Raw genomic sequence first — 13,488 nt, forward strand, 5'->3', positions numbered from 1 at the left:
TCAGCTAATGAGGCACTATTCATGCTCTCTAGGGACTTGGAAATGCCAGTGGATCTGCAATGCAGAGTGAAATGGAAGTTGTCAGTACAGACAACAGAACAAGCTCAGATCGAAAAGTGCACTTGGCTGAATGACCATCTGGCAAAGTGTACAGGAGTGCGGCTGCAAGGAATTGCTACCCTGCTTTTATTTTTATTTTTTTAGAGGCGGGATCTTGCTATGTTGTCCAGGCTGCTCTCAAACTCCTGGGCTAAGTGATTCTCCCACCTCAGCCTCCTGAGTTACTGGGATTATAGGCATGAACCACAGCTCCCAACATATTCTTCTTTTATTCAACACAAAATACTTTCTGGAAGAAGTGAGATCTCGATGCTTTTTGAATGTTAGAAACAGTTTTTGATGAGCTGTGACAAGGTACTGTGGACGATGAGCAAGGCCTAGGAGAATACTGAGAGGTGAGTGGACTAATAATCCAATGAGGACATTGCCAACTTCTGAATTCGACCTCTGAGCCACAGCCAGGGCCAAATAGGAAGTCACCCTGGAGTACAGCAAGGAGTGGCACAGCTAGAGTGATGGGTGGAAGTGGCAATAGCACACTTAGGCCTGACGGTGCAGGAGCACTACTATGTCAGAGAGGCTGAGGGGCTGAATGAATCCACTGTCTACACAGGTGGAGCGGAAGGAAAACTAGCAGACGTTGTGCAAGAAAAATAAAAAGGATTTGATCATGGATTGAATGTGCTGACCACATTGAGCAAATCTCAACTAATTCAAGTCCTTTGGGAGAATAATGATAAGGTAGCCCATAAAATCACCTTCTTTCTTGCTCTCCATCAAAAGATGCACAAGGAAGCTGTTCACAGCTTTCTCCCTGGAACGCAGAGCAACTGACAAAATGGTCTCTAGCATCCTCTATGCAGTAGGGAGGTAAACTATTTTTCGGAGGAATAAAATAATGTAGAAAAAAGATGAGCCCAGTAAGTTACTCAGCATCCTGTTGAGTTTAGTTTTCTGTGGCCTGACTTTACCACTGTTCTGAAGAATGAGGCCTCCATCTCAATTCCTTTCCCACTGAGACTAACCACCCCATTCCACTGTGCCTCCCCTACACACTCAGATTTAGCTATAGCCTGCCTGTAGGCCTATCCTGAAATTATGCCTTATGACACCCTCCCACCCCCCTCTCAACCCCCGAAACAGGAAGGAGATGCATCCGAGGCACCAGAAGGAGTCATGGCTGCATGCCAATCTTACCGGTAGAGTAGTCAGTTTATTACAAGACAGATCCAGGATGGTGGCCTTTGGAAGGGCAGCCTAGGTAAAAGAGGATGAGAAAAACCTGTCAGACCAACACCTGGAACAATTCAGTGACATCTGTTAATAAAGCATTTTCCAGAGAATGTTCCCATGATTAGGAAAGGCCTTTTAAAATGGCAGTAAAGAGTAATGTTCCTGGGAATAAGAGGAAAAATAAGCCAGTCAACCATGATCTAAGGAAGAATGCAAAGAGAAGGGATGTGGCTGTACAACCTCCAAGAAGGGAAACCTTAGGTGAGGCACAGGGACTCACACCTGTAGTCTCATAGTCTCAGCTACTCAGAAAGCTGAGACAGGAGGATCGCTTGAGCCCAGGAGTTTGAGGCCGGCCTGCACAACACAGTGAGACCCCATCTCAAAAAAAAAAAAAAAAAAAAAAAGAAAGGAAGGCAGGCAGGCAGGCAAGCAAAATTTAGATTCTTAGACATTATTCCTAGCACTTTAAAAATAAATATTACCCAGCGTCCCTCTTATTAGGTTTCAGGGCAGGGACAGTGTCTAATAAAGCTTTGCAATTTCCATATTCCCCAGTTCAGGCCCTTCCTCAGAACAGGTACTCAATATCCATACATGTTGCCTGAATCATGACTGATCGAGTAAGTAGCAGAGTGAATGACAGAGTGAAAAAACAAGCCCCTGCCGGGTGCGGTGGCTCACGCCTGTAATCCCACCACTTTGGGAGGCTGAGGCAGGCAATCACCTGAAGTCAGGAGTTCGAGACCAGCCTGACCAACACGGAGAAACCCTGTCTCTACTAAAAATAGAAAATTAGCCAGGCATGGGGGCACACGCTTGTAATCCCAGCTACTCGGGAGGCTGAGGCAGGAGAATTGCTTGAACCCGGGAGGCAGAGGTTTCAGTGAGCCGAGATCACTCCTGGGCAACAACAGCAAAACTCCATCATCAAAAAAAAAAAAAAAAAAAAAAAGGCCCTCACAGCCCATCTCTATTTTCCCATGGTGTCCAGGCTGGACAAGCTCAGCAAAACTTTCTCCCTAAGGTTAATGCTGGGCTGTTCAGATGCCTGGAGTATATGGTTTCAGAGAGCAGTCCTAGGGCAGGGTGAAATAAGGCTGGCCATCTATCTTCCTGGGGTAGAAAAGGAGGCATATATTCACTTAAGGATCCTCTGGCAACCTGCACTTTCTGTCACAAAGTCGTAAAAGTGAAGTTTGACCACCTAAAAAAGTTTTAAATACTACAGTGGGAAAAACACAACAACAGCTACAAGTATCAGTATTTGCTCCTTCCAAGCATTTTCCATTACAATGGTATTTAACCTCCCAATAAGCGTATGAGATGGAAACTATTATCACCATTGTATAGATGAGGAGATCTAGGCATAAAGGCTAACTAGCTTGCCAAGGGCACTCAGCTATTAAGCAATGGAGCTGGGAGGGGCTGGGAACCCGGTTCTAACCACTGTAATACCCGTCCACGGTGGAAGAAAGACTGGGTCCAGCGCCCAAGGCAAATGTAATTTATCAACGGCAGAAAGCAAAGTGTGGGTCACCCAAAGTGAGTCTAGTAGGGCGTTGGCGGGGGTGGGAGGGGAAACGGAGTGGGAAAAGGAGGGATATGGGAACTAGCTCCACGCTGACAAAACTAGATGCCTACTAATCTCCCTGGAGCTGTAAGCTTCAGTTTACAGGGGAAAGGTTGGGGGAGAGAGGGGCGAAAGGGACTCCCGCCAGTTTCAGCGGAATTCGGATGACAGTTTACCAGCCAAGCTGTGGGGAGACTTTACTTTCTTCGAGTTAGGCTGCCTCAGGGCTCGGGCAGCCAGCTGGAATTGCCAGCTTCCTAGAAGAGCCAGGTTCTGGGCCACACCCAGGTCTACCAGGAGGCCTACTCCCCTGGAACAAGTCACTCATTCATTCTCGAATACATCCAGTAACTGCTCCGTGTGCTCCTACTCAGAGTCGGGCACGGAGCTGGGAGCTGTGAAAGCCCCCCAAAGGTGACAGATTCGCTTCTTAGCCTGTAAAAAGCCTAGGGCCAGAGAAGCAGATCTTCCCTATGTTCTGGAACTGCGCCAAAGTGACACGTGTACATCCCGGGAAGAACCTTGGGCTGGACGCGGCCTCCTAGGGGACTTAGTCCCACCACCCCGCTTCTTTTTAAAGAAAAGGAAACTGATGCTTTTAGAGAAGAGGAAAGTAAGTGGCCCACGTAGGGGCCAGCGCCCGGCGAAGGTGGGCGCCTGGGCCTCGCGGGACGATACTGACCAGCTCCTTCACCGGGACCTCATTCAGGTCGCTGAGGCTCAGGTCCAGTTCGTTGCCGTCCAGCTTGTCGCGGAGGTTCCCGCCCTTGCTACCGGCCTTGGTCATGGTAACGCCGGCTGAGCGGGCCCCGGCTCCGGGGTTCCGGCGGGTGAAAGGAGCTGAAATGTCGCTTGTCAGTTCAGCGGCCCCCCACCCAAACGACGACGCCTGAGCCCTCCGTCGCCGCCGATGCGAGACCGCCTCCGCCCGCTGGCCGCACTCCGAGCCTCGCGCCTAGCTCCCACCGGTGCCGCGACGACGACCACTTCCGTGTCCACGTCACCTTCCGCGACCACTGAGATGGGCTGGGCCAGAGCGGCCCGAGCGTGTGCGGGCACGCCCCCTGGTGCCCAGGGTGATGCACCGCACGTCGCCGCCGCCGGAGGGGTGGGGTTGGAGGCTGCGAGCTCGGTTCACCGGTGGCCTGCGGGCGTTATTGCTGGCAGTGCCACGAGGCAAAAGGGCACGGACTGGGCGCCAGAAGACTGGGTTGACATCCAATACTGACCTCATCAGATCACCCCAATCCCCCTGATTAGGAGCAGAAGCTGGGTGTCCTCTAAAACTGCTCCCTGTCCTCTACTTAACCCCCGAATAACCATCATGGGGAAAACTCGACTTCCTGAATTTCTCCTCTCTCCTCCCCACTCACTGCCTCAGTGCTTGTCTCTGTCCTTCCATCCACTTTCACCCAGCTCCCCGGTGATCTTTCTAAAAATCTGGCCAAGTCTCTCCCCTACGTAAAACCCTTCAAACTTGCAGCTACCTCTAGGATACGGACCACTTTCCTTTGGAAGCTGGGTCCTGCCTGCTTTCGCCGCTTCCTCACACGCTCCAGTCCCTGCCTGGCCTAGATGCTGTGTAGATTTCCAGGAGGTGGCTCCCACGTCTGGCCCTCCCCAGCGATGGCCCTCCCTCGCCCCCACTCACCTCTGTTTAGCTAATTCCTTAGTCCTTCAGGAAATCTCCCCTGAACACCGTGAATGCCAGACTGAGTTAGCCCCCCCCCCAACCAACTTAGGGCCCCGTTTGCTACTTTATCGTCAGAGACAGTAGAGCTTGATGGCCAAGTGGGACCTCCGGCACTAATACCCATCCACTGGGTATTCATCCTGGCTCGGCCACTTGCTACTTATAAAACCGTAGACAATCACCAGGCTTCAGTCTTATCTATGAATCAATCTATGAGACATGTAGCTAACAGAGGTTGGGGAGAACTGAAGGAGTAAAACACACCAAGAGCTTACAGCAGTCACTGGCACTTAGTAAGTACCCAATAAATATTAGCTACAATTCATGATCCACCTTGTATTATACTCATCTTTATGTGTCTGTCCTTCATTCTGGACTGTGAGGACAGGGATTTTTGTCTTAATCATCTTCGTATGCCCAGAGTTGGCATACCCTGATGCAGGGTAGCTACTCATTCAGATGTCTGTTGAATAAATGAATAGATGGATGGATGAATGAATGAATGTATGAATGAAGCACTTTACCCACTCCAAACCTCAGTTTACTCATTTTGAAATAGGGATATTAAAGCTTATCTCAGAGGGGCCGAGCAGGATAGCTCACACCTGTAATCCCAATACTTGGGAGGCCAAGATGAGAGGATTATTTGAGGCTAGGAGTTCAAAACCAGTCTGGGCAACATAGCAAGACCCCATCTCTAAAAAAATAAAAAATAAAAAATCTTGTCTCAGAGGGAAACTATGAACACCAAGTAAAGTAAGTGCAATTGTTATGGGGGGTGGGGGTCCTTGTTCTTAGAACTCCCAAGATGGTGGCTGGTCACTTCCAAGATGGCGGCAAGCCTCTTGTTCTCTGACCTGGGTTTCTTGGCCTCACGCATTCCAAGGAATGGAATCTTGGGCCATGCGATGAGTGTTATAGCTCTATTCAGCTCAATTAGGACAAACCCAGGCACTTAGCCACGCAGGAACAATGGCAAGCCTTTAGCCTGATCCGGAGCAGCAATGGGCGCCTCACTGGATCGGAAGCCCAGCAGACACCCTGCCAGATCCAGAGGGGTGGAAGTCAGCAGCGGGTCTGCGACAGCGGCAAACAGCAGTAGTGGATGGTAAGGAAAAGCTCAGCTCAAGCCATAACAAACACGGACCAGAAAAGTGTGCAGTTGCAAGATTTAATAGAGTGAAAACAGAGCTCCCATAAAATGGCAGGGGACCCAAAGGGGGTTGCTGTTGCCGGCTCGAATGCCTGGGTTTACATCCCAATCATTGTCCCTCCTCCTGTGCTCTCAGGCGATAGATGATTGGCTATTTCTTTACCTCCTGTTTTTTGCTTAATTAGCATTTCAGTGAGCTCTCTTTATTACCTGATTGATCAGGTGCGAGCTAAGTTGCAAGCCCCATGTTTAAAGGTGGATGCAGTCACCTTCCCAGCTAGGCTTAGGGATTCTTAGTTGGCTTAGGAAATCCAGCTAGTCCTGCCTCTCAGTGCCCCCCTCAACAGGAAAACCCAAGTGCTGTTGGGGAGGTTGGCCGATGACCGCTCTAACTGCTTCCTGCTAAATTGGGGCATAGTAGGGGTTGTGCAGTTGAGATTTCCTCGGGAGGGTTGCTTTTGATGTCACCAACATCAGAGCATGGGCTAGCAGGCTGGTCCAGGGGTCCGCGGTAGATCTTAGTCATGGACCGCATCTGGGGCTCCATTTAAAGAACCATTTGTAGTTTTACAGCTTCGATTCTAGAACAGACAAACTTAACAAGGAGGTTAAAGATACAGGGATTGAAATGTATGGCCTGTAGTGTAGGGGATTATTTCTTTGGCACACTTCACAGGCCCTGACTATCTACTTGATAGTTTTGAAAAGGCCTGTCTAGTAAATAATAATTTGGCCATCTGATGGGTGCTATCAATGCCTAAGTGAAAGGTTTGGTGAAGGGTTTTAAGTAATTTCCATTGGTTAGCTGCAGGCAAAAGTATTTTTCCTTCTCCTGTGGCTAGTCATCCTGAGGGGAGGAAACTATGTCCTCGTCAGGTTCCCTATTCTATTTCTCCTGCTGAGTACTGGGGCTTGGTTTCCTGGAGGGGATTACCCCATACTAGGGGTTCTTCTATAAGCATTTCTAATGGAGGGTCCCGCCTTGCGGCTCTTTTGGCTTCAATATCCGCTTGGCGGTTCCCTTCTATTTCTTCTTTCCTTTCCTTTCCTTTCTGATGACCCCGGTAGTGTAAGAAACCTCTTTAGGTTTCTGTACAGCCAATAATAATCTCCTGATGGCTTCCTGATGTTTGATAGGTGTTCCCTTGGAAGTTAGGAATTCACTTTCTCTCCATATTGCTGCGTGGGCACGGAGGACTAGGTAAGCATACTTTGAGTCTGTATATATATTTACCCTTTTCCCTTCTCCTAATTCTAGTGTATAATGGCCCCTGCTTTTGCTAGAATGTCTCTCCCTAACAAGGGAGTGGGGCTTTCAGGCATAATTAGAAAAGCATGTGAAAAGAGTAAGTTCCCCAGTCACACCTTAGTGGCTGGGAGAAGTATCTAGTGACTGGCTGTCCTAGGACCCCTCGGATAGTGACAGATCTGGAGGACAGTTGTCCGGGACAGGAGAGTAAGACTGAGAAGGCCGCGCCAGTTTCCAGGAGACAGTTAACCTCCTGGTCCTCAATGGTCAAGCATACCCAGGGCTCTGTGAGGGTGATGGCATGGGCTGGCGCTTGCCTCGGGCACCCTCAGTCCTGCTGCTGGATCATCTGGTCAGTGGCTTCTGACTCAGAGGACCTTCGTCCCATGGGGCAGTGGGCCTTCCAGTGATTCCCTTGACATAAGGGGCATCGACAAGGGGTGGCTTATTTCTATTTGGACAATCTTTTTTTTTTTTTTTTTGAGACAGAGTCTCACTCTTTTGCCTAGGCTGGAGTGCAGTGGCGTGATCTCGGCCCACTGCAAGCTCCGCCTCCTGGGTTCACGCCATTCTCTTGCCTCAGCCTCCTGAGTAGCTGGGACTACAGGCGCCCACCACCGCACCCAGCTAATTTTTTGTATTTTTAGTAGAGATGGAGTTTCACCGTGTTAGCCAGGATGGTCTCGATCTCCTAACCTCGTGATCTGCCCGCCTCGGCCTCCCAAAGTGCTGGGATTACAGGCGTGAGCCACCACGCCCGGCCTTGGACAATCTTTTTTAAAGTGTCCTTGTAGGCCGCACTGGAAGCAAGCCCTATTAGGCATTCGATTTGCTCAGCCTTTCCATGTTCCAGAGCCTCCAAGGTCTGCTTGCCTGAGGACCATGACTAAAGCGGTGGCCTTTTTCTTATCTCATTTGTCCTGTTCTGCCTGTTCCTCCTTATCTCTATTATAAAAAAACCGAGGTTGCCAAGTTCAATAGGGTTTCTAAATTTTGCTCCGGGCCTAAGGTGGACTTCCGAAGTTTTTTTTTTAATGTCTGCAGCTGACTGAGTGATAAACTTATCAAGATTAGTTGGCCTTCAATAGAATCAGGTGACAGAGAGGTATGCTTCCTCAATGCCTCCCTTAGTCTCTCCAGAAAGGCAGTAAGATTTTCTTCCTTTCCCTGTGTTATGGTGGACATCACCGAATAATTCATAGGCTTCTTCCTAGTTTCCTTAGTCCTTCTATCTAGCACGCCAGTTAGTAAATGTCTGTGGCACCAATCTCTATGTTGTGATTCTGCATCCCAATGAGGGTCTACACTGGGAACTGCCTGCTGGCCTGTGGGAAATTGTTCTCTTTCCTCTGTTGTCATCCTATCATTGACCTGACTGAGATACCAGATATCGCCAAACTCTCGGGCTGCAGTTATGGTGGCACTTCTCTCATTTGTGGTTAGTGTCCGATCTAGCGGTAACATTATATCTCTCCATGTCAGAATAAAGGATTGTCTTAACCCTTCTAAAACATCAATATAGCCATCAGGGTTATCTGAGAATTTACCTAGGTCTATTTTTTTTTTTTAAGACGGAGTCGCACTCTGTTGCCCAGGCTGGAGTGCAGTGGCATGATCTCGGCTCACTGCAACCTCTGCCTCCTAGGTTCACGCCATTCTCCTGCCTCAGCCTCCCGAGTAGCTGGGACTACAGGTGCCCGCCACCACGCCTGGCTATTTTTTTTTTTTTGTATTTTTAGTAGAGATGGGGTTTCATCGTGTTAGCCAGGATGGTCTCAATCTCCTGACCTCGTGATCTGCCTGCCTCAGCCTCCCAAAGTGCTGGGATTACAGGCGTGAGCCACCGCGCCCAGCCTTACCTAGGTCTATTTTAATTTGCTTCAAGTCTGACAGGGAAAAAGGTACATACACTCTGACTGGGCCGAATTCTCCAGAATACATCTTAGGGGCATTTTTGCCTTGAGGGGAATGTTTCCCATCTGAAAAAAAAAAATAGAGATGCCAGCACCCCTAGTGATTTTCCCATAAGCATTAGTCCTAGAGGGTGCTCTATGGTCCTAATGCTTATTCCTTTCCAGGGTGCGTAACCACCCATGGACTTCTGCTTATCGGATTAGTTACGCTCACCGATGTAGCAGTCCTGCACCCCTTTTCCCGAGCACAAAGAAAGGGGTCCGAGCTGCTGGATTCTAGTGGTCCTTTACCAGCGTGCCCAACATTGCCTTCATGCTCAGAGGTGAGTTCTAGAGCTGGGCTGAGTTCTTGAGTATTTCATAACAACCCAGCTGCCCCATCAAGATGCATCCCCATAAACAACAGTTCTTATGCAAATTCGCTTCAGAGAGGGTGTAGGTAACCTTTTGAGTCAGGATTGAGATACAGTCTTTTTGATTCTGTAAGTACTTTAAGGCTTGGCTGAGTGCAAACAGCTCCCACTTTTGAGCAGACCAATTATTAGGCAATTCTTCTAACTCTGCTTCCACAAGAGTCTCCCTATCAATTACTGAATACCCATTGTGTTTTTTCCTCAATCACCTGGGAGGAGCCATCTATCGTTCTTTCCTGAAGGGAGTTCCTTCTAGGTCTGGTCAGACCTTTGTATGGTAATTAAGATTTAAATCCCCTGTTAGGAAATCTGCTGGGTTAAGGGAATTTTCAGTGGTTAGTGTTAAATTACCTTTTTCTAACAGAATAGCCCCATACTTTAAGATTTTTGAGTTAGTAAGCTACCTTTTTGCTTTTTTGACTTAGAATAATTCTGAACTGGTGAGGTGTGCTCACAATGAGGTTTCCTCAAAAGGCTACTTTTCTAGGCTGGGCACGGTGGCTCACGCCCGTAATCTCAGCACTTTGGAAGGCCGAGGTGGGTGGATCATGAGGTCAGGAGATCGAGACCATCCTGCCTAACACGGTGAAACCCCATCTCTACTAAAAATACAAAAAAAAAAAAAAAAATTAGCTGGGCGTGGTGGCGGGCACCTGTAGTCCCAGCTACTCAGGAGGCTGAGGCAGGAGAATGGCGTGAACCCGGGAGGTGGAGCTGGCAGTGAGCCGAGATCACGCCACTGCACTCCAGCCTGGGCGACAGAGTGAGAATCCGTCTCAAAAAAAAAAAAAGTTACTTTTCACTTTCTTCTCTTAGCAAAGCAGTTGCTGCTACAGACTGAATGCATTTGGGCCATCCATTGGTTCCTGGATCTCAGTGCTTTCAGGCTACGCCCTTGTTTACACTGACAACAAGGCAGTATTGGAGTGTTATAGGGTCACAGAGAAGACCTTCAATTATCAATTATAGGTTTTAAATTTACCCTGGCTTTTAAAGGAATAGGGCACACTGTTTTTTCTTTACTACATCTATCTCTTTTTTTCTCTCTCTCCCTCTCTTTTTTCTGTCTGTCTCTCTCTGTCTCTTCTCTCCTTGACTTACTCAATTCGCTTTAATCCTGATCTATTATGTTGTTGTAGACCCAGTTCCAGTTGTTAACGTACTGGGTCATCAGTTCTAAGGCCCTGGCCAAGGAGCCAAGGCTTGGAGATTGTATTGCAGAGGGATAAGCTGGGTAGAAATTGGGGGAGGAGAGCATCTTACACAATGGGAGAGCAATCCTCCTAGCCATTTACAAACTTGGGGCCCTGGCAAGGGTGTTGGGGAATGGGTCCCACCTAACTGCCCATGTCAAGAGCTGTATGCCTAAATTGGGAGGTACTTCAGGGACAAGACTCCCTGGGTTCATAGCCTAGATGCCTAAGGACACAGCATAGAGCTTCCTTAGATCCCTTTGGAGATACAACCTGCTCTAATACTTGGGAGAGGAAGTGAAAGTCTGAAGCATTACTACCTAGGAGGCAGGGATCAGAGGAAGTAGATTCAGAGGTAAGGAGAATTTTGGGGCTACACTTTCAAGAAAGTCATGGTCGGGACCCAGGAGGTATGGGTCAGAAGGAAAGGTAGGGGCGCACGCATGGGTGACTGTTGAGCAGAGACTTCTGGCTGCACCATGATCTCAACTGGCAAACCCCGGGAGTTCGGGAAGACAGCTTTCTGTCTCTAGTCAGCCCTCAGCTTCCCCAGGAAAATTGAAAGCGGAAGCTGGTTCCAGGCAGACCAACACTTCCAACCCAGAAGGGTTGGGGGTTGTTAGAAAGCCCTTTCCAAGACAGCCTTATACCTGAGTCTTAAGTGAGGCGGCCACGCTAATCGTTTTTAACTGGCCAACAGATGCCCAGTATTTTCCTCCAATTCTAAGGAAGGATAGGACAGAATAGCAAGTGAAAGTGGTCCAATATTACTGCTTTGGAGGTCCCTTCATGGTTGCCAATATCTTACCAGGGGGTCCTTGTTCTTAGAGCTCCCAAGATGGTGGCAGGCTGCTTCCAAGATGGTGGCAAGCCTCTTGTTCTCTGACCTGGGATTCTTGGCCTCATTCCAAGGAATGGAATCTTGGGCCATGCAGTGAGTGTTATAGCTCTCTTCAGCTCGATTAGGATGAACCCGGGCACTTAGCCGTGGAGGAACAATAGCAAGCCTTTAGCCCAATCGGGAGCAGCAGTGGGCACCTTGCTGGATCAGGAGCACAGCGGACACTCTGCCGGATCTGGAGGGGTGGAAGTCAGCAGCAGGTCTGTGACAGTGACAAACAGCAGTGGTGGACAGCAAGTGAAAGCTCAGCTCAAGCTGTAACAAACATGGACCAGAAGATTGTGCAGTTGCAAGATTTAACAGAGTGAAAACAGAGCTCCCAAAAAATGGAAGGGGACCCAAAGGGGGTTACTGTTGCCAGCTTGAATGCCTGGGTTTATATCCCGATCATTGTCCCTCCTCCTGTGCTCTCAGGCGATAGATTATTGGCTATTTCTTTACCTCCTGTTTTTGCCTACTTAGCATTTTACTGAGCTCTCTTTACTACCTGATTGGTCGGGTGTGAGCTAAGTTGCAAGCCCCACGTTTAAAGGTGGATGCGGTCACCTTCCCAGTTAGGCTTAGGGATTCTTAGTAGGCCTAGGAAATCCAGCTAGTCCTGCCTCTCTCTCACAATGGCCTACTCCTTATTTAACAAATCCCCGCTGTGCACACCCCAACCCGTCCCCAGCAAGGCACTGTGCTGGGCTTCTGGGAAACAGACAAGGGCAATTGGATAATACATACATTAGCATTTGGCAATCTCTAAATCCTTGAGCATCCATTATCTTATTTTGATAATGTACATGAGGAGACAGTGAGGCACATTTTATCGTACTCCCTCTCTTAGGGAGGAAGAAACCAAAGCTCAGAGAGGAAAAGTCACTTGTTCTCAGCCACACCATTGGTTGAGAGGCAGACTTTTTTATTCCAAATCCTGTTTCTTTTCACTACACCCTATTTTTCCTACCATGAAGGAGCCTACAGTCCATGCAAATAATTATTATACAAGGTAAAAGGATAAGTGCCTGAACACATAGAGATGAGATCTGTGCATGAATATGTAGTGCTGCGTGTGTGTGATAACATCAGGTTGACAGGTGCAAAAACATTATTTGTGCCTCGGACTGTGCTTTACATATATTATGTCTTTTAACTCGGCCTTCACAACAGACTTATAAGGCAGACATTATTTCAGTTTTACAGGTGAAGTGATTGAGGTTCAAAAAGGTCAACTATTTAATGACAATCACAGCAGGAAAGTGAATGCATTCCAAGAAAGGTGGGTGCAAACCCAGCATGGTGGGGAGGAGCCTATATGGAAGAGAGAAATCAGAAAAGGCACCATGGAGAAGGTGGCATTTAGGTTGGGCTTTGAAGGATGGATGAGGTCCAGACAGGTAGAGATGCAGCCCAGGGAAGCAGAGAGGCAGAGCAAGGAACTGACCACAGGTACTGACTTTGGGGAAGATTTGTTTAAATCTCTTAGGCTAGAGCCCTGCAGCTTTGTGAGAAAGTGAAGCCTGTCATCTGTTGGCAGCCTTTTTCTTGGAAACAACAGGCTGGCCCTATGCTGAACCCCCCAAAACCAAATGCCACTTTGTGCTTGGATGTCTGAGGTTGTTAGGGGAGCTGCCAAACAGAACACAAGTACCAGCAGCAATTGAGAAGCCCAAGATCAAGACTAGGACAGGAGTCATCAGCTGCCTGAAAACCCTTGGGCGTCAGGCCAGTGCAGCCACTGCTAACTCTGGGGCAATCTTGGCAACTTGTTACACTCCCAGCTTCTGTTCCTCCTTCTGTAAAACGGGTATAATAGCCAGGTGCAGCAGCCATTGCCTGTAATCCCAGCTACTTGGGAGGCAGAGGCAGGAGGATCGCCTGAGCCTAGGAGTTTGAGGCCAATCTAGGCAACATAGTGAGAGCACCCCCCTATTCTAAATAAATAAATTTTTAAACATTGAAAAAGTGAGCATAATAATATGAAGTAGCACATCAAGGATCCACAGAGAGACAGGAGAGAAAGAGCCAATAGCAACACGCAGCAGGAATCAATTTTTTTAAGGGCAGCTGAGTCCCTTTGGCAGGTGGGTTGAAAAAAAAAAAAGGCAGGCCCGGCATGGTGGCT

At 48.4% G+C, this 13,488-nt stretch overlaps 1 protein-coding gene across 1 annotated transcript in view; it reads right to left on the reverse strand.

Annotated features, from left to right (window-relative positions):
* Positions 1-4,318, reverse strand: part of LRRC59 (leucine rich repeat containing 59) — a 16,790-nt gene extending 12,472 nt beyond the window's left edge. The window contains exons 1-2 of the mRNA XM_003817453.5: positions 3,549-4,318; positions 1,258-1,317 (exon numbers count right to left, since the gene is read on the reverse strand). Coding sequence (XP_003817501.1) covers positions 1,258-1,317; positions 3,549-3,653 — 165 coding nt within the window. The 5' untranslated portion in view covers positions 3,654-4,318. The remainder of the gene's footprint in view (positions 1-1,257; positions 1,318-3,548) is intronic.
* Positions 4,319-13,488: the final 9,170 nt, after the last annotated feature.

The sequence above is a fragment of the Pan paniscus genome, chromosome 19, assembly GCF_029289425.2.
Source record: "Pan paniscus chromosome 19, NHGRI_mPanPan1-v2.0_pri, whole genome shotgun sequence".
In the NCBI taxonomy this organism is placed as follows: domain Eukaryota; kingdom Metazoa; phylum Chordata; class Mammalia; order Primates; family Hominidae; genus Pan; species Pan paniscus.